This window comes from Colias eurytheme, chromosome 8 (genome assembly GCF_061535395.1).
Source record: "Colias eurytheme isolate Ceu_HAF_F1 chromosome 8, ilColEury1 Martin Lab GWU primary, whole genome shotgun sequence".
NCBI classification, from domain to species: Eukaryota; Metazoa; Arthropoda; class Insecta; order Lepidoptera; family Pieridae; genus Colias; species Colias eurytheme.
In genome coordinates, this window is record NC_142987.1 from 565,098 (window position 1) to 593,084 (window position 27,987).

General features: G+C 34.0%; 1 protein-coding gene across 1 annotated transcript; it reads right to left on the reverse strand.

Annotated features, from left to right (window-relative positions):
* Positions 1-11,866: 11,866 nt before the first annotated feature.
* Positions 11,867-25,949, reverse strand: AstA-R1 (allatostatin A receptor 1). Its single transcript, XM_090104247.1, has 3 exons — positions 25,092-25,949; positions 20,107-20,262; positions 11,867-12,078 (listed from the first exon to the last, which is right to left on the reverse strand). Exons 1-3 carry the CDS (start codon positions 25,917-25,919, stop codon positions 11,977-11,979), a joined length of 1,086 nt encoding a protein of 361 aa, XP_089960373.1. The 5' UTR covers positions 25,920-25,949; the 3' UTR covers positions 11,867-11,976.
* Between the last annotated feature and the right edge of the window lie 2,038 nt (positions 25,950-27,987).

Genomic DNA, 27,987 nt, shown 5'->3' on the forward strand with positions numbered 1-27,987 from the left:
CAAATCAGACTAGTAGTTCCCGAGATTATTATAATATTCTAGCGGTCCGCCCCGGCTTCGCCCGTGGTACATATTTCGCAATAAAAGGTAGCCTATGTTCTTTCTCAGGGTCTAAAGATTATCTGTGCCAAATTTCATCAAAATCGGTCCAGTAGTTTATGCGTGAAAACCATACATACATACATACATACAAACCTTTCCTCTTTATAATATTAGTATAGATAGCTAAGACCAACAATGCGGGTAAAACCGCGTGGCACAGCTAGTGTAACATATGTACATGAAAATATAATATATTATATGCATTTTATAAAAGTTCCTAATACTGACGATACTGCAATATTGCTTGTTTTTGTATGTATTTCTATGAATATCATAGAAACTGTTTGTAAAATAACGGAAAAGTATTGCAATAACATTTACAAGAGATTTTAATAAAAAATAGTGGTGTCATTTAGTCGATTGTTTCGGTATCGATAAAATGTTCCATCACAACTATTTTTTTAAATGAATTGTAGAGGAGACAGTTCTACAAACTTGTTCTTGTTATTCGCAAAGTGGTGAACAGTATAATTTTTTTATTATGTGCCACTAAATAAAATATATCTATCCTTAAATAAAAATTTAATCATTCACTGACTTTTAGCATAAAACAACTGCGAAATAAAACTTACATGCAATTTATATCTATCTTATTCTGTATCTATTTTTATCGACATATTTTGTAACAACACTAGTTGAAACAATCCCGCCATTAAACGTTTCACTGGAACACATTAGACACTGTTAAATACTGAACGCATCATTAGACCCATGTAACAATACTGTCTGCTGTTTATAGAACTGCATTTGATGGGTGTGCATCTGTAAGGGTGCGTATACATGTGATACACATGAAATATTTGAAACAATGTACACCATCAGCGTGTTTCTGCATAATAACGATAGGGCCTTCAACAATGCATGTCATTCTTGAAGTCGAAATATTTTTCGGTTAGCCTTACATAAATAACAGACTCTACATTATGATTTTACTAGCTTTCCGCCCGCGGTTTCGCCCGCTTTGTCTAAAACATAATAAATTATATACTGAAACCTTCCTCTTGAATCACTCTATCTATTTAAAAAAACCGTTTTAATGATTTAAGCATACATAGGGACATAGGGACAGAGAAAGCGACTTTGTTTTATACTATGTAGTGATGAAGAGGCTGGCAAACCTTGTATCTCTATTGCATTGCTGATATTTATATGTTAGTGAACTTAGCAGATCATTTTTAGCAGATCAAAAAAAAATGTGAGTTCTTATCGCGTGCAGTTGAGTTCTACAGTTCCTGATACTTTTTAGAAATAGTTCTGGCGTTTTTATCTTAAAAAACGACATTTGAAAAAATGATCTGCCAACTTCCCGTAGCAGATCATTTTTAGCAGATCAAAAAAAAATGTGAGTTCTTATCGCGTGCAGTTGAGTTCTACAGTTCCTGATACTTTTTAGAAATAGTCCTGGCGTTTTTACCTTAACAAACGACATTTGAAAAAACCCGACCTGGACCCGGCTTAACGTGATGCTAAGGCCGGGTCCACATTTGTAGCATTTCGGTGTATCGTATCTCCGTTGCGTGGCCTCGGCGCGTATCATGATCGCTAGTTTGGACGCAAGATGATACCCGTTGATGATACACACCGTATCTGATACGGCCCGATCCGCACTAACCGTGTATCATGATACACCTCGTATCTGATACGCGTATCACGATCGGTGGCATGGACGTATTTTGATACTGTATTACGATACGATATACGTGATACACCGCGAACCATCGTGTGTCGGTTTTTCCGCGATCATCAAAGAGGATACACATCGTATCGATCAAGTTTGGACGTGAATGCAATTGATACGCGATCATTGCCTGTGTTCCCGCCATTTCGTGGTTTGTGAAAGAGGAGTTAACATTGAAGATGAGCTGGGATAACGAAAGTGTTATAAAACTAATCGACGCCTATAAAAGAAAAGAAGTGTTATGGGATCCCAAGCACAAGAATTACTTCAACAAAGTGTTGAAGAAGACGCTTGGGACGATACACTGAGATGATACAGCATTTGATAAGTATGGACGCGTTTTTTTTCAAGATACGCCTTTATAATACGACATGGACAAATGAGCGTCCATATTTATGATACAAATACTCGATACGATACGACTGATCGTGATACGTCAAGATGCTACAAATGTGGACCCGGCCTTAGACGTAATGCTACGACGTGATGCTACGACGTGATGCTACGGCGTGATGCTACGGCGTGATGCTACGGCGTGATGCTACGGCGTGATGCTACGGCGTAATGCTACGGCATGTGTTACGGCATGATGCTACGGCGTGATGCTACGGCGTGATGCTACGGCGTAATGCTACGGCATGTGTTACGGCATGATGCTACGGCGTGCTGCTACGGTGTGATGCTACGGTGTGATGCTACGGCATGATGCTACGGCATGATGCTACGGCGTGATGCTACGGCATGTGTTACGGCATGATGCTACGGCGTGATGCTACGGTGTGATGCTACGGTGTGATGCTACGGTATGATGCTACGGCATGATGCTACGGCGTGATGCTACGGCGTGATGCTACGGCGTGATGCTACGGCGTGATGCTACGGCGTAATGCTACGGCGTGATGCTACGGCGTAATGCTACGGCGCGATGCTACGGCATGATGCTACGGCATGATGCTACGGCATGAAGCTACGGCATGATGATACGGCATGATACTACGGCGTAATGCTACGGCGTGATGCTACGGCATGATGCTACGGCATGGTGCTACGGCGTGATGAAATATGACAAATAAATTTTCCAGTGTTTCATTTTACGCGAGTATTTCTAAAAAGTATCAGGAACTGTAGAACTCAACTGCACGAGATAAGAACTCACATTTTTTTTTTGATCTGCTAAAAATGATCTGCTACGGGAAGTTGGCAGATCATTTTTTCAAATGTCGTTTTTTAAGGTAAAAACGCCAGAACTATTTCTAAAAAGTATCAGGAACTATAGAACTCAACTGCACGCGATAAGAACTCACATTTTTTTTTGATCTGCTAAAAATGATCTGCTAAGTTCACTAACATGATATATTTTATGGGTAGCTATTAGCAGATTACGCCTTTAATAAATAAAAAGAGCGCGTGTACCAAGCAGACGTGTCAGAAGTGAAACTTCTTTGGTAAGATTCAAAGATCCCAATCGTCGCTTTAATGACGTGACGGTATTGCTATGACGCGACCTTGAAATTTTACTCTCAACATTCCTAAAGAAGTTTCATTTAAACAAAATATAGTGCTGAAACTGTCGACTATTTTGCTATGTAACAAATTTTACATCTATACTGATAATCTTCTTGATATCTAATCTTGACTACATTTTTCGTAAAGAAAAACTACTTTCTTTACGTTTAAACGTTGTTTATCGTTGAATTTACAAATTGCAGCGCATTGCGTATACCAATACGTATGTGTCGGGGTTCCGTTACTGCATTATGTCCACTAGCTTGCACCCGCGGTTTCTCATGTGTTTTATCGGACTTTGTGATCTATTTCACACAGTTACAGTTGTAGGTCGCAATAGCCTTTGTTGTGTACAAAGTTTCTGTGTGTTACAGGACAAACAACAAACAAACAAACAAAAACTTCATCTACTTTCGTTTTACGATTTGCGTGAAAATCTATAGCCACAGAATATGTCCAGAATTTATGTTGTATTTGTATAGAGTTTAAGAAGAGAGTCTTCAGAAACTAAGATATTTAAATATTTTATTCGTTTTGTTTAGGGCCGATTTTTCAATGCTTGGATAAAACTTATCCGTCCAATAAAGTATTTATTACACGATAATATTAAAATGTCACGTGAACTGTCAAATGCGGGCAATTAGAATACGTTTTTAAAATGGTAGTTTTATTTATGTATTATTCGACGAATAAGTTTTATCCAAGCATTGAAAAATCGGCCCTAAGTCGAAAAGAAGCGTAACTCATTTTAACACAATGTGTACAATTAACCACTGATTTAAATATTGCCGTTTTATTTATTTTGAATAAGCAATAATCATAATTGTAATTTTAAATCATATTAACGAATATCCATTGAAATTAAACTTTAATCCATAATTACCAAAATAACATAAAACCAAAGTTAACAATTTAATTATATGAGTCATTATAAACAACATTAACATCGGTTGTAACAAACTGTTAATGCTTTGTTAATATAAACAGTCTATTAAATCTCGAATGTACATTCACCTTATTCAATCTATTTCTGTTCGTATACAAGTGAAATAATCTATACTAATATTACAAAGAGGAAAAGTTTGTAATTATGTATGTATGTATGTATGGTTTTCAACTTTTCACGCATAAACCTCTCAACCGATTTTGATGAAATTTGGCACAGACAATCTTTAGACCTTGAGAAAACCTTTTATATACCTATACCTTTTATAAAAATATGTACCACGAGCGAAGCCGGGGCGGACCGCTAGTGTGTTGATATAATTTATATCGTCTGTTTGGATGGTTAATGTCGCTACAAATCGTACCTACTCAATTATAGTATTCCTACCTAATCTAACAGACATTGTTTTATCTTCACAAGAATTGTCAAACGGGAAGTTAATTAGCCCTTATATTTTCTTCATTTGTAAGTATTTTCGGCGCTAATTTCCAAGTTATTAAAGAACACAACAAAAAAATAACTATTGAAATTGGTCAAGCTGTTCACGATTGATGTCGTGACTCGTGAACAAGAGAAATAGAGATACTATGCTAAAGCGCGTTTTTTAGCGTATAATTTTTTAAGCAAATTTATTATTCGGAAAAAATATGGTATCCTAAACCTTGACTCGTCTGCTCGAAACGCGAAAGTTTGTGTGGATTGATGTATAGATGGATGGATGTTTGTTATTCTTTGACGTTAAAACTACTGAACCAATTACAGTCAAATTTGTAATGTAAGTAGCTGAATACCCACAATAAGACACAAGCTTTTATCCCGGAAATCTCAAAGGAACGGGAACTATGCGGTTTTTTTCTTTGAAAACGCGGTCGAAGAAATCTAGTTTTCCTATAATTACCTATGTTAAGTACTGATACATAATCTTTTCTCTTCATTGTTATCCAGTCATCCCTTTCAAGTTGGCCAAGTCATCCCTTTCTTCGAGAGATCGTGTCCTTCTTTTATATAGATAAAAGATAAAAGAATGAAGAAAGGTATCCTTAATGTTGTCAAGGGCTTAATGACGTATTTGCGATATCTCCAAAAGATATTATTACCTTTGTCACAGTAGTTATTGACGGTGACACATGATACCTTTCATATTCTCGGAGATAGTTTAAGGGCGGTTATACACGAAGCTATTATGAATACACTTTATTTAATGGTTATTTAAGAAGGATACTTGTAATAAAAGTAGGTACTCTAGTTCTTTACATAGTTATCGATGAGCAATATTATTTTAAGTGGATGTAGATTTGATGATAGAAATTTCAAAATTATTTGTTACTTGTATCATGTATGTGTCTACTTTAGTAGAGTAGTGAAAATTAGTAACTGTAAGATGGGGGAGGTTTTGGGGTAAATTATAAGATATGATATTGGGATTGAGATAAAGAGATATACAATTTATTTTTAACTTTAATGGGATGAGATGATGTAGCTCCGCCCGGTACGGAGTCCGAATGCGAACTGACTAATTGTGTGGTAAAATAATAATTAATACATATAATAAAATATGCAACATCGATGCATTGCATTCCGGGAACATGTATTGTCTGTACGATTAGGTAATCGTACAGTAACTTATAGGGCATTTTGTATTATAGTTTTAAAAGTACTTACATTTATTCTCATTAACATAATTAAATGTCGATTATAGGTCATATTACCACTACTCTCTCAATAGTCATTTGCAATATTCATTCACTGGGCAATCCGGAATGTGAATGACAAAATAAAACGCCGCGTTTTCAACGCTCGATGTTCTACAGCTTAGTACGTAACAAGAATATTTGCCCCCGAACTATGCATTAGAAGAAATATTTCCTGCAACCCAACCTAGTATTATATTACATTTCCTTGTATTAGAAGTCTTCAGCAAGTATATGACAGCGAATTTCGAGGAATTTATGAAATTCAACTGGAAGCTTTTATTCATTTATTTTTTAGATATGTCTTTGAATGTTCGTGCAATACAACACCTACACTTGTAGTTAATATTGAAAATAAAATTTCTAATATACTTAATATTTTTTCCTGCGTTTGATTTTACGTGTTTAAAATCCGTTAAAAGTCAATTATTAATTTAAATTAATTTGTTCCCTCATTTGGTATAATGGTATTTGTTAAAAGAAACTTAATTGATTTCATTTAACACAATTATTTTATACTAGCTGCTCCGCGCGGTTTCACACCCGTGGCTCCACTCCTGTTGATTGTAGCGTGATGATATATAGCCCATAACCTTCCTCGATAAATGGGCTATCTAACACCGAAATAATTTTTCAAATCGGACCAGTAGTTCTCGAGATTAGCGCGTTCGCGCGTTCAAACAAACAAACAAACAAACTCTTCAGCTTTATAATATTAGTATAGATGTCTTACTATATATACTTACTATATACACAGGTAAATAACAAAGTCTTTTCTTATTCGATTACTTTTCTATCTGACATAGAGCTCTTCCGAAACTGTCTACTTTACTTTTCAATTTATCTTATTTGAAAAATTCGTATTTCATTTTCTTCTGTACTGTCAACATAAATTTCAGTAATCTTCTGATAAAAGACTGCGAAGGGGTGGCTCAGGTGTTACGATCTCTGGCTTTAGAGAGAGATGTAAGTAGACGAACATGCAAAAATTGCATGGATTTTTCAATATATTCGTACTTTATTATAGATGAATGAAAACATTGTGAGGAGACTGCTTAAAATGATATACTTAAAATAAATAAGTTTGTTATAACAATCTTTAAAGAACGAATTCTTTGTCAAAGAGACTTACAAGTCAAAATGTATTTAGATCTATTGATTGTTATGTAGGTACTAGCTGTGCTCCGCAGCTTCACCCGCATTACTCCGCTCCTGTAGGTCTTAGCGTGATGATAATATTATATAGCCTTCCTCGATAAATGGGCTATCTAACACCGAAAAAATATTCAAATCGGACCATAATTTTATACATTTACGTTTATCAACGTTAAATTTGATATTTCAAAATGGGTAAAATAGGGTTTGGTATTATATTTTTTTAGAAACATCCAGTACACAAATGTGACCTAAAATATTAACGTATTATCTTTTATAATCTTTCATGTAATACAATGAAATGTTGAAACAAAGGCATTTCCATACATTCGTTTTCTTTTATTTTGGAATACAGAGTTTCCTTAATTCGGTTTATAATGTTTCTTTAAAATTGTTATTTTAATGATTAAATAGAAACAATATAGTTATAATTATCTGTTTTTATATTTTCCATAGAATTAGATTGATTTAAAATTTAAATAATAAAAAATATCTATTTAAAGAAAAACCACTACTCTTTTGTCGGATAAAAAACAAAAATTCAACGTCGTTTGTGAGTGTAACATAAATATATTGCAGTATTTTAGTTTACCAATCTTATGGCTGACAGTTTGATTACGTATTAACACAAATAACGTTAATAATAAACAATAACAATATTATCCAAATTATTCAACAATCCCTTGATAATCTAATATTTATATTAATTTAAACTATAAGACGTGCTCAAAATAGATTTGTCTCTTCAATTAGGATAAAAGGGATTATGAAAATTATCGGCTATAGGTTTCTGAATTTAGAATTAATTTGATTATGGTTTGAGAAAGATTATGTCACATGCAAGTTAATATTTAAGCAGTATTTAAGTATGGTATGACTTATATGAGACGTTTTTAAAGTCAAACTGAGTATAGTTTGGAAACCGACCTAGTGCCAATATTTCAAACTCAAACTCAAACTCAAACTCATTTATTTGGCACCACATTATACAGAAATAAGGTAATTATATAAAAACAAACAAAAAGAAGAAATGCAAAATAAAATTAAAATTAAAAAATAGATAAAATTAGTGTGATGCCAAAACGGTCCCCACGTCAGCAAAAGTTACAGAGTGTTTCTGTAACACTGGTTTTCAGTGAGTACCGGTGAATAGGATAACTTGCGGCTCAAATAACAGACTAAATTTATTTCCTCAATTAATAGGTATTATAATATTGCCTTAATTTGTATTAAATGTATTTTTCAGCGATAATCTGAAGATCGAAATGAAACGTTTTCACAAGGTTCTATCGTCTGTTTGAAGGTTAAGTTTTTCAGAACAAATACATTTCGTTTTTGTTTCATATTTAATACAATACTAGCGGTCCGCCCCGGCTTCGCCCGTGGTACATATTTCGCAATAAAAAGTAGCCTATGTCCTTTCTCGAGTATCAAAATATCTCCATACCAAATTTCATGCAAATTGGTTCAGTAGTTTAGGCGTGATTGAGTAACAGACAGACAGACAGAGTTACTTTCGCATTTATAATATTAGTATGGATTGTATTAAAATTCGTATAAAAAAGTGACCTGAATAATGTATCTTTTTATTCCAAATACTCAAGAAGATTTTTATTTAAATAGCACACGAATCAAGTAGAAGTAGGTATCATGAATTATAATTGGATTCCTTTTTAAAAAGCTTTAGCTTGTTTATTTTTGAATTCAAGTTATTAATTCAACGTGTAAAAGATTTATGAGCGTTAAATGCAATATTGAAGAACATCATTGGATAGAATCGTAAATCTCCCCTCGAAACTGTAAAAAAGAGAAAAGTCGGTGTTCCGGATATTCGTTAAGGTGCGTGCACAACTGCGGCATTAACACATAATTTTGTATGAATAAATGAATATTCTATGTTGTACAAAGACAAATAATATATTACTTTAAATCAGACTGGAAGGTTTTTAATTTTTGCGAAAGCTAAATAACAGTTTTTAGTTTTTTACCTATGAAATACTAACGAATGTTATTTAAATACGGGAATATAATATAATCCCACTAAAAGTTGATTTCATCTACTGCAAAATTAAATTAATATCACTATAGTTTAGATTTTTTTAATCGTGTGTTACTTTAAAAATCTAAACTTTAAAATGCAATTCCAATATCCATCAAGAGGTCAATACAAAGTATGAAATATTATTAGCATAGAAAATCCTTTTAAATATCAGCATATTTTTAAACTTTTACCAACCAATATCATCACTTCAATTACCTGGAGATGTTGTCTTAAATAAATCTGGATGTGCAGGTAAATAAATTTTATGATAAATTGACATTTTTCATTTGATTTTTTCAGCGCAGATGTGGCCGCACCTTCAAACTAACGACCAAAGAGACCGTCACGTAGGAAATGAATCGCCCGTGCCGCTATCTCGACATCAAGCCTGATACTTGGCTTTTATTTGATAAGATTTCAGATCTCTATCTCTATATGTATGTACCTATGTATGTACGTGCTTTTGACTTTTCTATAGATACTTTAAAGGTTCACGTGCCATCATAATATATGTAGATAAGCTACTTATGTTTAACGTGACGTGACACGGTAATAAGAAGGTATGTTTAATGTTTTAGTGATAAAACGGCTGTATCGATTTTGATAATTTTCAGAATAGCTATGGGCAGTTTCCACACATACTTCTCTCTATGTAGAGCACTACTATTGCATTATATCTATACTAATATTATAAAGCTGAAGAGTTTGTTTGTTTGTTTGAACGCACTAATCTCAGGAACGATGTATTTATCGAGGTAGTATATATCATCACGCTAAAACCAACAGGAGTGGTGCAATGTGGGTAAAACCGCGGAGCACAGCTAGTAATTTATATAAATGATGGTATATGCTAAACGTTACTATGTATTTGTACGTAATTGTAATGCCTTGTTTTGCACTATTGACTTTACAATATCAACATCCTGAAAAATTGACCAGTCTGAATCAAGATTTGCCAGTGTCAAATAAGATGCGAGGAATATTTTTACAACATTATTTTGTGACATAAATAAAACAACATTTTAAACATTTAATTTATTTGGTTTCTCCAAAGCGATTATGTCAATAATTTATAACAACTACGAATTTATACAATAGCATTTTATGCTAACTTAATTATAATTAATCTAATTATAAATATAACTTAGATTCTAGAACATTCGATGTAAGTTACTACTATATACAATAAAAATCAACTAGAATCCATATTGGGCTCATTATATGGATTGAAGTTAATTTTAATTTATCTATGTACACTTATTACATCTTAATTTTATTTAAATATGATAATTTTTTATCTATCTATATAAAAATTATTTACAAGCCTCTACAAATCGTTTAAACATGGTATCTACATCCAAAACATCAATTACTACATATTTACATAAATTTTAACTTTAGTTCAATAAATATTCATAAATAAACTTAATATTAATGTCAAGTTATATTTTAAAACTTAATAACATTTTAAAGTCTATTAATAATCGATTGGTCACTTGAAGATATTCTAAATAATGTAACTTCATCATTTATATAATCACAATATGTATGTTTGTCTGTTTATTTAACATCACACAAATATGGTTGAACAGATAGAGATGAATTTGGTATACAATATAGAATGATATTGAAGTAAAAACTCTCATACATGACATGGATGTCTGGATATTTATCTAGTAGGTTATTTAAACAAAAAAAATCCTATTTATTCAATAGTCAATCGACTTTTTTGTTTTTACAGACAGCAATCCAATAAATACATAAAAAATACAAACAACAGAAAAACATAAGTAACAACAGCTCTAAGTTGAAAAAGGAAACATTTACAACAACTGTTTACAACAGATGTTTTTAAATTGCACGCCTCATAAGCGAAGCGTTGAGGTGGGTACTACTGTCACTTCGCGCAAAACATCTGATTTTTCAAACTTAAAATGTCTTTATGTATCATACATTGCACTTGTAAGATAATACATACACACACATATTAAGAAAAAACACTATTTTTAACGTTCATGATATTTTTGATGTCATTTTTGTTATTTAAACTAGTTAAAAAACAGTTTAAAAAAGTTCTGTCTTGGACGTCCGTGTGTCTGTATGTGCGGATCCTTTTTCTTGTTAACACGATAGCGACCGAAATACTTTACTAATCGAGTCTTTTTTTTTCTCTTACGCTTGAGTAGGTATGCTCAGGAATAGAACCCTTTCATTTTTCAGGGTCTGATTAGATGTGGTTTAATTGTTATTAAATAAACAAAAATAATAATTAATAAATATTTATTAAAAAAAAATTATGAGGCGTGCACTTTTGGATTTTCCAAATTATTTTTTCTTATTATTCATTCTATCCTTTAGTTTGACCAACATCAATTGCAAGTATTATCCTACTAAAGTTCGTTGTTAGTTCAAAGTTTATATCTTCCTAATACTTGGATTATCCTTCGAACTTTGTGTTATTTTGGTATTAGTTGTGACCCGTGACTTTACTCGTCATTTACATATGCATAGATGACATTGCATAATGTATCTAATTAAAACATATCTGTTAAACAAAACCTTTTTTAATCAGAAACAAAAGAAATGACATAATTATTGAAATAAATTAACGATGTGATGCTTTTAGTAGTTATAGCATTTTGAATTTTTATTATTAGAGATCGAAAAATAAGCATACAAACATACCACTTAAACTAAACATTTTCTTTTTAAAACTAAAAACATCAATTTAAATTTAGATCATCATCAAGCAACCAATCAAACGATTCCATTTTTTTATCTTTTATGACGCAACACAGCCGTACGTTCACACGACCGTCGCCTGCTCCGCGACGTGCGTACGACTGCGTAACGACTCTCACACGATATCGTGGCATGAGTTCCCGTTGCCGGTGCGTGTCGTCTTCGTCGGCTGTGCACGGGCCATCGCGTCGGAATATGGCGGCGGGCAGTACATCACCTGGAATAATAAATAAATGAATAAATGAGGAAATTATGTTCGAAGTATAGGTTACATAAATATAGGTATACATATAATACCATTTTAAAGACCAATTTGTTCTTAATATTTTAGACTCTATGTTATAGAAATAGTATGTGACTTTTGACCTATGAATCGAACTGTAGTATCAAATAAAGCTTTTATTGCATATTGGAAACTTAATTCAAAGATTATTAAACAACATTCATAGCCATTCCAAGACTATTAAGTTATTGCATAGCTTTTATCAGACTTTGAGCGCGGCGACCGAATGTAAAAATTCCGTAACGAAAAAACCTAACACCCCCCACTCCAACCGGCACAGCGATGCCATGCTATGCAACTAATTATATATAATATAGTCTATGTTATGCAATAGCTTTACCGCGGTAGTCCTCGAATTTTTTTAATTATGAAATAAAAAATCATCCCTATCCAAATTTAATACACATTTATGATTTTATCACAGATAATAATATAATACTAAACTAGTAATTTTATTATCTATTCTTTCGTTCTGTGGTTATCTACAAAACTCGAGCTTATGAAAACAAGAGTCAAGACAAAACAAATCAATTTTACCAATCCATTGTGTACGTACATACGTTGTTCAAAAACTATTACCAGCATTTATTCATTCATTCTTCGAGTGCCAAAGTGCCAAAAGCAAATTAAAGGGATATGGCACCTAATTGCTCGCTGTAAGGGCCCCATTAATAGACCCTTTCTCCCCACCCGGGGTCACGGTATTGCTAAAGGGACTTGGACTAATTTACGATGAAAATAATGATTAGTTCTTGAATGGCGGTAAGGATAATTAATATGAAATGCTTGGATAAGAGATATAAGAGATTTGCGATTTATAAGTAACATTTTAAGGTATTTTTAAAACGCTTTTATTACCTTCACCTGTATGTGTGTATTAGGGTGGAGTGATAATGTATGAAAGAATTTTTTTTTTGTTTTTTTCAAAAGGCATAGCGACAGAAAGGTGCCTTTTAATGAGTGAATTCAGCATACAAAATATTGTTTACCTGTCTTGATGTTTTGAGGTGCCCCAACCCAATTGAAAATTAGAAAAATATGATTTTTTCGCAAACTTTGATTTATTTTTTAATCACACTATTTTTATGGCCTTCATGTCTATTATATAACAAACTTCTTTGTGATACACTAAATAATAGCCTGATTAGTTGTTTTAACGTATTTCATTAATGAAAATGATATTATAGAGGAATGAAAATATCAGAAATAAGTAATTATTTAGTACTAGCTGCGCTTGCGGTTGCCTCGCGGTTTCACCCGCGTGGCTCCGCTCCTGTTAATCGAAGCGTAATGATATACAGCCTATAGCCTTCCTCGATAAATGGGCTATCTAACACCGAAAGAACTTTTTAAATCGGACCAGTAGTTCTTGAGATTAGCGCGTTCAAACAAACAATATCTTCAGCTTTATAATATTAGTATAGATTATAATATTAGTATAGATAACGCTGTTTTTTTTTCAAAATTAGGCATTAGCAGTCGTGATACTGATGCTCTTGCCATTATAAAATCATTTTGTTTACTTTCTCGGCAAACTGCACTTGAAGCTTATGTCACCAATTTGATAACATGCTTTACGGCCTGGGCAAGGCATAGAAAATCTTGGATATTCTGAAACGTAGTCAAACCGCTTTTCACGATGTCTTTTAAGGTTTCTTCAGATAAATTAGAAGTCAGAGGCTCAGTTTTCTTACATTCTTGCCACATAGTTAAGTTGGTATAATCTTTTGAGCAAGTACAAGAGAATTAAAAAAAAATGCATTTGCAACTTCAAATATCAAATAACCTTTGGTACTGAGTGACAAAATACTTCAGTTATCTTTTCTTGTTCTTTTTGTTAGTTTGTCGGTCTTGATAAGGTTTTAATAAGCGTCTAATTCATCGAATATGGTGCGTCGAATAAGTTGTAGTACCTACTCTATTAAAGCTAATAGTGGGAAGCGATGCTTTTCGCCACACATCAAACATTTCCGTAGCTAATCTTTCGGATAAATCATGAATTTTGTTATTTTATCAGGTTTAAATTCATATCTAATAAATAAGTATATAATAGTTTCTTAGCATCAGTACAAGTTGGTAATTGAGATACTGGGTACTTCTCTGGCAAACAAAATACAGGACAACATGTCGTTTGTCGTATTTTGACTTGCAACACTTTACTGTAACAAAGCGAAATTATAGATAGAACTCACATCAAAAATATTAAATTATGATCTTAATTGTATTTACGTGTAAAATGAAATTAAGAAATATTACTAACATTAGTGTTATTTCCTTAACGGCACTGTTTAAAATCAACGTTTCCTACAATAAGAGTCTGCGCAAACGGGCCACCGACCAGAGCCACTGGTAGCCAGCGATAGCCACTTTTTTATATATTGAAATATTATGTATTCTGTGTCTTCCCCTTGGCAACCAACGAGATAACACAGAATCTGATTTAGCGTTAATTTGTCAAAATTAAACTTTAATGATTTTCGACAAAATTTTTTGAATTTCTGAAAGTTCATGATGTTGGGGGCACCTCTAAATGTATCATCTGCAAAGTATAATTTTGCATGTGTATTTATGAGCAATAATGACATCTTTTTACAGGTATGCCGAAACGAAAATGAAAAAAAATATTTTTCACTCCACCCTAGTGTGTATGCTTGTATGTTCGTATGTAACCGACTCTTTTAGGCGCGGGTCAAACACAAGCGGCGCGGGCGCGGGCGTGCCATAAGCGCACCTCTTGAATCTGTTTTGCACCACGTCCTTCTTATACATTTTGTATGAAAGAATTTTGGAAAGGCGACGAGGCGGCACGCCACGGTTGCGCCGCGGGCGTACCGCAGGCGTACCGCAGGCGCGCTTCCCCCATCGCATCCAAATAGAGGTCAATTCACGGTCATACACAATCAAAAACAAATCGGGTGGTAGGAGACGGTAGCCTGTCAGTCAAAAATGTGTTCTCTCTGTGTGGAATTATATAGAGCTGCTATTACATACCCTTCTTCGTTTTGTTTTTAAAGGTGAATTGAATTAATCGATGAAATGATTTACACAGGTGATGGCAGTAGGGAAAGTGAAAATGAAGAAGAGCATAATGAAAGTTCCCATGTATTTACAATGTCAGAAATAAAGATAATCCTGATTTTGATTGTGTTTTTTATTTATTTGTAATTGTAATAATATTGTGGAATGATCAGTACTGTAAATACTTTTGAACTGAGATTTTAATGATAAGATTTATATGGTTTAAATGTAAACCTGTGTTTGAAAACCATATTTTATCTATACTAATATTATAAAGAGGAAAGGTTTGTATGTATGTATGTATGTATGGTTTTCACGCATAAACTAGGTACCGGACCGATTTTGATGAAATTTGGCACAGATAATCTTTAGACCCTGAGAAAGAACATAGGCTACCTTTTATTGCGAAATATGTACCACGGGCGAAGCCGGGGCGGACCGCTAGTACAATATAAATTTTGTGTTATTTTAACCTTCTTTTCTTCCATCATTACACCAGTACTACTTTAAAATTACTTTAAAAGTACTATAAAATTTTCCAAGTAAATTCCAACATTTCCAACAAAGATATATTTGCAATCGTGGGGTTATCCTCGCTATTTACTTACAAGGAATTATCAAAACAAAATCGTTACTTTCAAATTAACGTTACTTTCAAATCTCTTTTAGCACAAAAAACATAATTTTACTAAATTATGCATGAAGAAAATGCATTTAACCACTCTATATAAATATCATTTTCGGACGCCAACAGCGCGCCCGATGCGCGCCGGCAGCGCGCCCGAGGCGCGCCGGCAGCGCGCCCGAGGCGCGCCGGTAGCGCGCCCGAGGCGCACCGGCTGGCGCGCCCGCGGCGCGCCGGCTGGCGCGCCCGCGGTGCGCCCGATGCGCGCCGCGCCGCTTGTATATGTCCCGCGCCTTAGACTCGATTTCGACCCCATTTAACGGACAGATTTCCTTCAAATTTGTACACTTGTCAAAGATCGTTGATAATAAAATAATTCCATGAATTATTTGTCTTATAAGAGTGTGTTTTTCTAGTTTTTAAACACTACCTATATATTTTATAATATACTAGCTTCCGCCCACGACTTTCTACGTGCATCCCCGTTTTTCCCCGTTCCCGCAAGAATTTCGGGAAATCCTTTCTTAGCGGATGCCTACGTCCTAACATCTACCTGCATGCCAGATTTAAGCCCGATACGTCCAGTGGTTTGGGCTGTGCGTTGATAGATCACTATATCAGTCACCTTTGAGTTTTATATATATATGTCGTGGTCATATCGTAGATTTGATCATTTCATGATATGAGTGGCCATTTCACGAAATGGTCGCATATCGTGAAATGGCCAATTTAGTTTGGCCAAATCATGATGTGGTTTGGGCAGATCAATGATAAGAAATCGTTTCACGATATGGCCAATTAACGCACGGTTTTTTCATGAAATGATCAAAATTATTTGATCATATCGTAAAATAGTTACATTAATCGTTGGTAGAGGCGCTGCAAGCTCTGTGTTTATGTGATAAGATGGCGGCCGCTGGCGAAAATTAAATTATTCGCAGTTAAAAACTTCATAATTCGTTTAATAACAATATTATGAAGAAAGTCATAGCAAAGAATTTACGACGAAGAGGTACGAGTACTATGGAAAATGTGGATATCTTATATGTATTTAAGAAAAAATGCGACTTAAATAAATTAATTTAAGAAACTACTACTATATTATTATAATCGTTTGTTTTTTAAAAAGCGATCCGCTTCTGGCACTCGCCGGCCGCTGCCGCGGCACGCTCGCTTTGCTCGCTCGGCTCGTGCGTTGTTTATCAAAGTCTAACCTAACCTAACCTAACTGTTTTCTATTGCAAAAACGATTCGCTTCTGGCATTCGCCGGCCGCTGCCGCGGCACTAACTTTAATGACATTAAACAAGGTTTTAGAATATAGTTATTCTGATTTTTTTTAATATTTTATGGACTCTTTATATTTTATACGATCTGGCCAAATGTGGATGACCAAATCGTGAAACGTTGACGATTTAACGATCTGATCAAACTATGTTGGCCATTTCACGATATGCGACCATTTCGTGAAATGGCCACTCATATCATGAAATGATCAAATCTACGATATGACCACGACATATATATAGATTACAGGCTCGTTAGCAGAATTGAAAAAAGTAATAATATCTTATCTTATCTTAAAATAACTTTGTATATTTGTCAAAACAACAGTAAAAGTCCAGCTGTATCGGCGATAAACAGAAGCTCAAAATTGACAGACAGAAAGACAAAACAATAAATAATTGATGTTCTCATATTTCATAAAAAATGGACATAACATTTATCAAATGTATTTCGTTCCTCAATACCCATTCACTTTGAAGTATTCATATATCTAGTATAATACCTATTGTTCTGCTCTTCTATTGTTTATACTTTATTAAAAACAAAAAGAACCCAATTAATCAACATCAAAGGGAAGCCAGTTATTTCGAATAAATCTCATACATTTGTTTATGAAACCTCGATAACTTTTGCGTCATGTTGGGATTTTACTTGTAATAAATTTAAGAGTGTTGTTATTCTGTCTTTAGCTTTGTAAGGGATTAGTTTTGAAATGAATAGTGTTTATGTTATATTTCTGCATTTTTGCTGTTAATTCCGTTTACATTTAATATTTCTTACGTTATGTTTCTTTTAAAATTGATTTGATATAATTATAGGATCTAAAGTTTCTAGTTTCGTAATAGGTAATTAAGTAGGTACACTATTATTTATCTTCTATACTAGAGGTCCGCCCCGGCTTCGCCCGTGGTACATATTTCGCAATAAAAGGTAGCCTATGTCCTTTCTCGGGTATCAAAATATCTCCATACCAAACTTCATGCAAATTGGTTCTGTAGTTTAGGCGTGATTGAGTAACAGACAGACAGACAGAGTTACTTTCGCATTTATAATATTAGTATGGATAAGATATCTGCTTACAAGTTTTACTTAAAATAATTGTATATTTCTTGTTGTAACATATTATATTCCATAAACACTGTAAAACGCCCAGCTTTTAAGCTTTTAGGGCGTAAGAAGGTTTTGTTCCCTTAAGTTTAATGATATTTTCTCGCCTAAGTATACTTTAGTTATATTTTGTAGCCTTAGGATTGATGTTATGTACATATACGGACCCTTATAACATAGTGCTAATAAGTCAAATTGGATGACTGAGACCGCCTGCGCCACTTAATTGGATAAATATTTAATTAAAAACGAAATTATTTTTCAATTATACATGAATCTTAGTGATTTAAACAAAAATGTTAAACAACTTTCATTTCAGTAGTACCACGTGAATTTTTATACTGACGGTAGAATATTATTTTGGTCGAAAGAGCTTTTGCTAAAAACAACTAAATTGTTGGTAGTTGAATTAAAATAATATATTAGTATTAGATAGAAGGCACCTTTTTTTTCTGGATAGGATTTATAGCTTACATTAAGATACACGTGTACGACTAAAAACATATTTCAGTATTTGCATCAATGCAAAAATATTGCAACGTGCGCAGAATAAACCGCCACTTATGCCCGTTACTCACATTCGCACGAATACGCAAACATTTGCAGATGTCGTCCTGCACTTTGGAAGTGTGGTCGACATATTTGCAAATGTGTGTTGCATAATATACAGTGCATGTGCTCAAACATTGTACGAATTTTTAAATGCAAGTAAGTGAACCAAACTATTTGAAGCTGTATGCACGGATAGTATTATAATTAATTTATTTAGAGAACAATATAGGTCTACTTGAACATGCTTCCTGAATCTGTGTTCCCCGATGGGTTCAAAATGGGGTCTTCAAACGTAGAGTGAACGGGTCCAGTGCAGCAGAGTGAACAGAACAGGCGAGATTGCGATCACGAGCTTTCTTATTGTCAATCAAAAAAACGTTACAATTTCTTATAACTATTTTAAATATGGTATTATGGTGATGTGGAACTAATCATCGGATATCATCAAATAGTATTCCAACCATTGGGTTACTAGCTGGTACAGTAGAAATAAAGTTTGTTTTGTAAGTTTTATTAAGGACTAGCAGTCCGCCCCGGCTTCGCCCGTGGTACATGTTTACGTTTTCTCTACATGAGAACCATCCTCGTACTTCAAGGAATATAATAAAAAAAGAATTAACGAAATCGGTTCAGCCGTTCTCAAGTTATGCGCTTACCAACACATTTTGGGATTCATTTTTATATTATACTAGCGGTCCGCCCCGGCTTCGCCCGTGGTACATATTTACGTTTTCTCTACATAAAAACCATCCTCGTACTTCAAGGAATATAATAAAAAAAGAATTATCGAAATCGGTTCAGCCGTTCTCGAGTTATGCGCTTACCAACACATTTTGCGATTCATTTTTATATATAAGATAGAAGACTAGCGGTCCGTCCCGGCTTCGCCCGTGGTACATATTTACGTTTTCTCTACGTAAAAACCATCCTCGTACTTCAAGGAATATAATAAAAAAAGAATTATCGAAATCGGTTCAGCCGTTCTCGAGTTATGCGCTTACCAACACATTTTGCGATTCATTTTTAACCGACTTCAAAAAAAAGGAGGAGGTTATCAATTCGGCCGGTATGTTTTTTTTATTTTTTTTTATGTATGTACATTGTACACCGATTACTCCGAGGTTTCTGAACCGATTTACGTGATTCTTTTTTTGTTCGATGCGGGATGGTGTCGAATTGGTCCCATAAAAATTTTATTCGGATAGGCCCAGTAGTTTTTATTTTATGAGCATTTTTGTCTGTAATTGTAAATGTTGCAAGTGCAAGTTTTAAGTTTTTAACGCAGTTATCACTTGTTATATATAAAAGATTTATATTCGGCAAGTAACTCTAATATGTTTTTACTTAAAAATTTCCACACATTAGATTTAGTACCTTTCTAAAAGCAACCCTGAAGTTCTCAGACAGGAACGCGTAGAGCACAGGGTTGACGCAGCTGTTCATATACGCGAGCACGTGAGAGACGATCTGCGCGGTCACAGTGAAGTAAGTGATGTTGTACTTGTCCAGGGCTTTCACCAGCAGGATTATCTGGAACAAGATAAGTATTGTGAAACAAATAAACAAAGGTAGCAAGTAACATAAGTATTTTAAGGTGGGTCAACCCTAATGAAATCGAGGCAAGTGGCCAGTCAATGTAAATGTATGTATGCAGGAAATAAATAAACTGCAATGTATCAATGAGTTGAGAAATACAAAAACAATATAATATATTGTTTTACGTTCACGTATATTTCTAGTAATAAAAATAATTACATTATATTAGAAGTTACACGGATCGGGAAAGATACTTAAAGCTTAAGGAACGATAAAAAAAAGGTTTATAATCTTACTCTTGTAACAAGAGTCTTGTTACTTAATATGGCTAGCTATTTACTAATAATGTACTATAGAGTTTGTTTCAATGCACCAATTTCAAGAATTCTTTCACTGTTGGATTTGTACACTGTACAGTGTAGGTGCACGATCCCGGTGTAGTGTATAATGTATATTATGTAAGTATGTGTGCGTCATTCTATATAGTCACAGTATTACCATTATTTCCTATGGTAATACTGTGATATAGTCCTGTGGTTCTTCAGTTTAAGTGCAGTTCAATACAAGCTAACAGTAGAGTAAAGTGTTTCATTACCACCAACCATTGCTGTATGCTTTACATGTACCATGGGGTAGCCGGATCGAAGCACTTATAAAAATAATTTCAAAAGCTAATTCTGATAGTGAAAGCAAAAGAAAATGCATTTCAAAATCCTACAATTTCCCGCGTCACGCCTTGTCACCTACGTCACAGATTAGAGAATAGTTACTTCGTAACCTACGTGCCGTATCATTCGTACGTGATTCGGCTTGGAACGACCCAAGGAAATAAGTTAAAATATTAGTTTGATAGTACTGTATTTAATACTATTCTTATTTATAGTGACTATTTAAAGTCCATTGTGTTGAGAATTTAGGAATTGTATTTTGTTTTGCAAACTATCCTTTTGATAAACTTTCGTAGTTCGATTTAAATAAAGATTTTTTAATAGAAAGTAATAGTGGATCTATTAATAAAATAGGTTGTAAGTATAATTTTTTAAAGAACTTTCAATTTATTCTTCATGGAATCTCAAAGTTTCAAACTATTTTTTCACTATATACTCCACGTGACTTAAAAAAAGTGTTCTTTCTCGAATAAAAAAAAAAAGAAGACGTGTGGCACTGGGGGACTGCCGCGGTAAAGCTATTGCATGCTATGCCTTGAAGCCACACCTCCGCGCCCGTCGGAGTGGGGAGCGTGAGGTTTTTCGTTACTAAATTTCTGGATTCGGTCCCCGCGCTCGAAGCCCACGATAGAAGCTATGCAATAGCTTAAAAACGACTTACATAAAGACTTACAAATGACGGATTTCTAAGTAAACATAAATTATAACATCAAATTGAGAACATACTTTTCGAAAGTCGGTTAAAAACTCAAAATAAGCGTGTAATACGTGGGGTCCTACAAAATGATGATGGATGATGCGAACCAAATATATGGAAGGGAAAGGTCAAGACATTCGATTTATCAGGAAGGATTTTGAGACCCAGTTGCTCAACGAATGAAAGAGGTTAATGTAGTAAAATATGTTTGGTAGTACAGTGAAACTTGGTTAAGTGGGACCTGGATAAGTGAGAAACCTCCATAACTGGAACTCATGCTGAGGTCCCAACACTTTGGCACTGAAATACCTCTGTTAGTGGGAGGAGGTAAACCTCTATATCTGGGATTTGTTCTTTCGATTTATCATCATAGTTACCTCTGTAACTGAGACAGCAAGTAAATTTTATATGCATAAACCTCTGTAACTGAGATAACATTGTTTATTTACTTATTCTTATTCTACTCACAAATTCCACAAGTAATTCCAAGTACGTAAGTGTTATAGGCAAACTCCGAAGCTCCGGCGCTCCTAGGTTGGACTGGTCAATCCTCAGGTCAGACTGAATGACTTAGTCAAAGCCCAAACAAATGTAAATTTTCGGCCTTTGACTAAACAATTTTCGTCAAACCTGGGAGAGACTAATTTGGTCAGGCAAACGTCAAAACACAATTTTATTAAATCGGGGTTTGACGAGTCAAACTCCGATATAGGTATGAAGTGTCTTATCTTCGTATATTTTGAAGCATTTTATCATTTAAGCAGCTTTCAAGTCTTAAGAACCGCTTAACTCTGCCAGTTCTGACACCTGATTGGTCAGCTTACGTGATTTTCACTTTTATATTTGAGATGCTTTGAGAGAATGCCGTGTGGCATTAGGCCCGCCTTTTGAACGATGTGCAATAAAGTATAAAATAAATAAATAAATGCTTTGGAATATACGGAGGTTAGTTTGTATAAGATTAAGTATAAAAAAATAACATTTTTAAAATTGTGATGTTTATTGTTTTAATAATTTCTTAAGTAATTAAAATGAAAAATTAATCATTTTTCTGACATGGTGAGGCATTAACTTTAATGTTAATTGTTTTAATAATTTCTTAGGTAATTAAAGTGACAAATGAATCATTTTTCTGACATGGTGAGGCATTAATGTTAATTGTTTTAAACGTTTGACCGAGAATTGCAGTCGCTTCTAGGATTGACTAGGCCAAAACCGAAACAGAATAATTTACTTTCGACGTTTGACTGAAAAGTTAGGAGCTCCTGGGTTTGACTAAAAATACTTCAGGCAAAGGGCGAAATTGAAAATGTATTTTGGGGATTGCCTGATGGCTTTGGCCAAACCTAGGATAAACCAGTCCTTCCGCGAAGAGACTGTGTATCGGACTTTGACTATAACATAAGTACTAATTTTGAGCTTCAATTACCTTCAGTTTTAGTTTCGCTTTACTATCATACAGATGTTTATTTGAAAAATGTCAAATTATTATTGGAACCCTCTGTAAATGAGACAGATATTTATTTATACCTGTATATCTGAGACACTGGGTAAGTGGAATACCTCTATAAGTGAAACGACATTGCCGGACCCTTGATGTCTCACTAAACCAGGTTTCACTGTATTTATTTTGATATTTAGTTTTTTCAAAAGCTTCAAAATTACTTTTATAGTTGTTAGTTTGGTTAAAAGTTTTGCCTGTTTGTCTGAGTAAAGCATCGAGATTAAAGAGAAACTGAAACATTTTCTTTTAAGAGCACTTCTGTTGACCTGAGCTGAATTTGAAATGCGATTTCGGACATTAATAGTCAGCAAATATACCTACACCGCGCGTGCGAAGCCGCGGGCAGAAAGTTGCTTTTAGAAATGTTAAATTAAAAATAAAGATACATAGACACTGATAGACACAGCTGTGTTTATACTGTAATTGCGTTTGAAGCCTCGAAAAGGCACAAATTAAAAGTCCACAGCTCTAATGTTTTTACAAACATCTCATTCAATTATTTTCTGCGTTTGTCAAAAGAATAGTCACTGTAGCCTTTTGAAGGCCTTTCATTTAAATACTAAACAAAATCTTTATTGTTCGGAATAATGGTTCATGAATTAACACAGATGTTTTTATAAAAGGTGTTTATTGGAATCAGAAATTTGAGTGTTTATCTGAAATATTGTTAAGCTTTTGTTTGTTGATTAATACTTTTAACAAGATTTATTCGATAATGGCTTCAAGCACATATCAAATTGTTTCTTTGTTGTATAAATTATTTTGTTGTGCTTTTGTTTTATTAAATAAACAATTTTAAAACGTACTATTTTTAGATTTAGTGTAGCGTAGTATTAAAGAGTTTTTATTTTTGGACGATGTTAATGTTCGTCTATGTGTAGGTACTTATCTATAATAATGTTTGCGTAACTACCTAATTTCAGCAAGGTTCGTTCAGAATTTTTTGGTTCACAAGAATTTTTTAACACTTTCGTAATCATTGGTATTTTAATTTGACTTTGACAGGCAGAGCCGTGGGCCACAACAAGAGTGGAATAACCATACGCATACACTAAGCTCTAAATAAATAGATTTAAAAATGGACGTCGGTTTAATAGATTTTAATATTCTTTTCTTATGCCAACCCTATCAAAGTAGTCAAAAAGTTATATCCTTAGAAGCTTTTGTCACTCATCCTTATTTATTCAAATGCTTATGCACACACGCATCCACACTTTCATGTAAACGTTTGAGCTAAACTCAAACCCAAAGATATTAAATTTATTAAACAAGACATCTTCTAGATCTACTTTTTGAACCAAAAACTGCATCCATTTTAATAAATATTCCTATAAACTTATTTTATGTTACTCTATAATTGCATTATTTATTTATTCAATAATTCAAATTAAATCAAATCAACAGCTCTTTGAAACTCAATATTTTTAATTTATTTCAAATACAGCTAAATTACCCATCGGGGCCACGGTTTCCAATTAGTATCCTCCAATTGAGATATATATTACGTCCTTAATAAGCTCGATGAATTAATGAAAAATATTTCCCCGATTATTAACGTTATTGAATGTGATGAGAACAAAAATAATGAATGTTAATTGATTACGCAGAAGATAAACGATAGCAATAAAGGAAGATATTAATGAACTAGGGAGCGTCTTTCAATTTAGACGGATTTATATTCTTTGATAAACTCGACTTTAAGGGTTATAAGTTCGTAATGGACGAGGTGAGAAACCTTGGAAATTGGGAACTTTGGGAGCTGTTAACTGGCTGATTTGTTTGCTGTATTTTTCAATACCAAGAAATAGCAAATTATTGGTACAGAAAATGAACTAAATAAATTAAGTCTCTATATTATATAGTAAGCCATTATTGAAAGAAAACTGTAATCAATAATTGCAGGGTGAAAGAGAGAATAGCCAAGACATAGAACAACATAAAATAAGATATTTACCTGTATGGGACACCAGCATACCGCAAAAACAACAACAACGACCACAACCATTCGTGTCACTTTCTTCCTCCCCCTCCTACTCTCAGCGGACACCCTCCCCCCTGGCGCACTCTTCCACAACCTTGACAGCATACATATATACAGAAAACTAATAAGCGCCAAGGGTATCACATATGATGACAGGAAGAAAGACATCTGGAACCCCAGCTTGCTGTATCCCTGCTCCTCCAGGAACACGCAAGAGGAATGGTTTCTATGGAAATAGGAGTACTCTCTCTCTCCGTGGCAAATGCCTACAGGGATGGCTGTGGTCAGTATCACCACCCATATGCAAGCGATTGCCAGCAGAGCGTTCTTTTCAGTTCGTATCGACATTGACGCTATTGGATGTACCACTGCCATAAATCTGTCCAAAGACATCAGAACTAGCGTGTATACTGAAGCGTGTGCAGTCACAACGATGAAGTATTGTACGACTTTGCACCACCAGTCTCCGAACGGCCATCTGGGCATAACATAGTCTGTAGCGGTGAAAGGTACGCAGAAAATAACGAAGAGCAGATCAGCTACAGCCAAGTTAATTATGAGCAGGTTTGTGGTGGATCGCATTCCAGGATTCGCAGCAACAACGAGCACGACCAGCGCGTTGCCAACCAAGCCAACGATCCCGATGAATCCGAAGAAGATTGGCACAACTCTGGACACGACCTTCTCAAGCAGTTCGCCATTTTCGTATTCAGCGCTGTAATTACACCCGCCAACGCTGGCTATCTCTTCGCTGGTGAGGTTCAGGCATATGCTGTAGAATTCGTCCTCTGTTGACTCCATTTTGAATCAGCACATGCTTGCCGTTGATGTGATTACCTGTAAAAAAGAAAGGCTGTTTAATATCAAAAATATTCTGGGTTAATTTGACATGTGTTTAATTTGTTACTTTTTATACAAGAGGGTCAGTAATAACCATAATTCATGCGTACAAGAGATTAAACTTGAGAATAACTTCAGGCTTGTGTTCAACGTTTAAAATGAAATATGTTGAGCATGCGGAACCTCCCACTTAGATTAATGTAAAGATTTGCAATTCGTGGCATATTTTAGACAATATGCTATATTACGACATGTACGTTTTTATATTTGTTGAAATTAATAATTTCTTATCAAATTAACTTGTCAATTAAGGATATTTTATTATATTTCACGTTATTTAATGAATTGAAATACTCAAGCTCCCATAATAGTTAAAATAGGCTTTCGTACGTATTTTTTATTGATTTACTAGCGGCCCGCCCCGGCTTCGCCCGTGGTACATATGAAAAATAGATGTTGGCCGATTCTCAGACTTACCCAATATGCACAGAAAATTTCATGAGAATCGGTCCACCCGTTTCGGAGGAGTATGCAGACTAACATTGTGACACGAGAATTTTATATATAAAAATTTGGTAGCATTTAACCATACCAACAAAAGGGTTAATGAAGAATGCAATCTAATTATGTAATACTTAGGTGATGACTTTGCGAAAACCTTTTAAACGCTGAAACAAAGGCATTGTTAAATACACGCTTTTAAACCCATCCGTCTCTTGTCTGTTTATGAGTCTGGTAGTTTATTCTTTAATACCTTTGTTTTCAGTACAAAAATCCAATTATTTCTCTTACAAAGGCTTACGTCTACAATAAAAATCTGTTAATTAAAAATAAATAGGCCACAGACAACTAAAGATAAATTCATGAGCCGTAATAATAATGTCTGTCTATCAATTCATTATTAAATATTATCTCGAAGTTTGTTTGTGTTTGCTTTTGGAATTATTTTATACTAGCTGCGCTCCGCGGTTTCACCCGCATGGCTCCGCTTCTGTTGGTCTTAGCGTGATGATATAATATAACCTATAGCCTTCCTCCAAAAATGGGCTATCCAACACCGAAAGAATTTTTCAAATCGGACCAGTAGTTCTTGAGATTAGCGCGTTCAAACAAACAAACAAACAAACACTTCAGATTTATAATATTAGTATAGATTTCTAGATATTGTCTTATTATTGCACGCCTCATAAGCGAAGCGTTGAGGTGGGTACTACTGTCACTTCGCGCAAAACATCTGATTTTTCAAACTTAAAATGTCTTTATGTATCATACATTGCACTTGTAAGATAATACATACACACACATATTAAGAAAAAACACTATTTTTAACGTTCATGATATTTTTGATGTCATTTTTGTTATTTAAACTAGTTAAAAAACAGTTTAAAAAAGTTCTGTCTTGGACGTCCGTGTGTCTGTATGTGCGGATCCTTTTTCTTGTTAACACGATAGCGACCGAAATACTTTACTAATCGAGTCTTTTTTTTTCTCTTACGCTTGAGTATGCTCAGGAATAGAACCCTTTCATTTTTCAGGGTCTGATTCGATGTGGTTTAATTGTTATTAAATAAACAAAAATAATAATTAATAAATATTTATTAAAAAAAAATTATGAGGCGTGCACTTTTGGATTTTTTTATAAATAAGAGAAGCCGCGTATTGTTATGATTGTTTTATTTGATTTCCCAAATTTATTGTTACAATAAGGTATTTAACTCAGTGATTGTGTGGGAAGTACTTATAAAGTATTTGCCTGTTTTGTTTTAGAAGTGAGAGATGTTTATTCTTGTAACCAGTAATTCCAATATATTATGTAGATTTTAATAATATGTCTGTTAATACAGTCTTTCCTTGCATTTCATTCTTTATGCTTAAATGTTTGTTAATATATAATGAATCTCAATGTGAAAATTTGGTTGATTTATACCTATATCTTTAGTCCTAATTTCTGTCTTTTAATAATTAGACAACAGTGATTTGTTAAGATCTTACCATAAATAAATTAGAAGACGGGATCTATATTCTTGAA

What these genes read in the sequence shown, in the direction of transcription:
- AstA-R1 (XM_090104247.1), bottom strand. Translation starts at nt 25,919, where the DNA reads ATGGAGTCAACAGAGGACGAATTCTACAGCATATGCCTGAACCTCACC. An exon ending in TATGCTGGTGTCCCATACAG is followed by an intron (nt 20,263 to 25,091) that starts GTAAATATCTTA and finishes ATCTTGTTCCAG; the next exon opens with ATAATCCTGCTGGTGAAAGC. An exon ending in TCAGGGTTGCTTTTAGAAAG is followed by an intron (nt 12,079 to 20,106) that starts GTACTAAATCTA and finishes TTATTATTCCAG; the next exon opens with GTGATGTACTGCCCGCCGCC.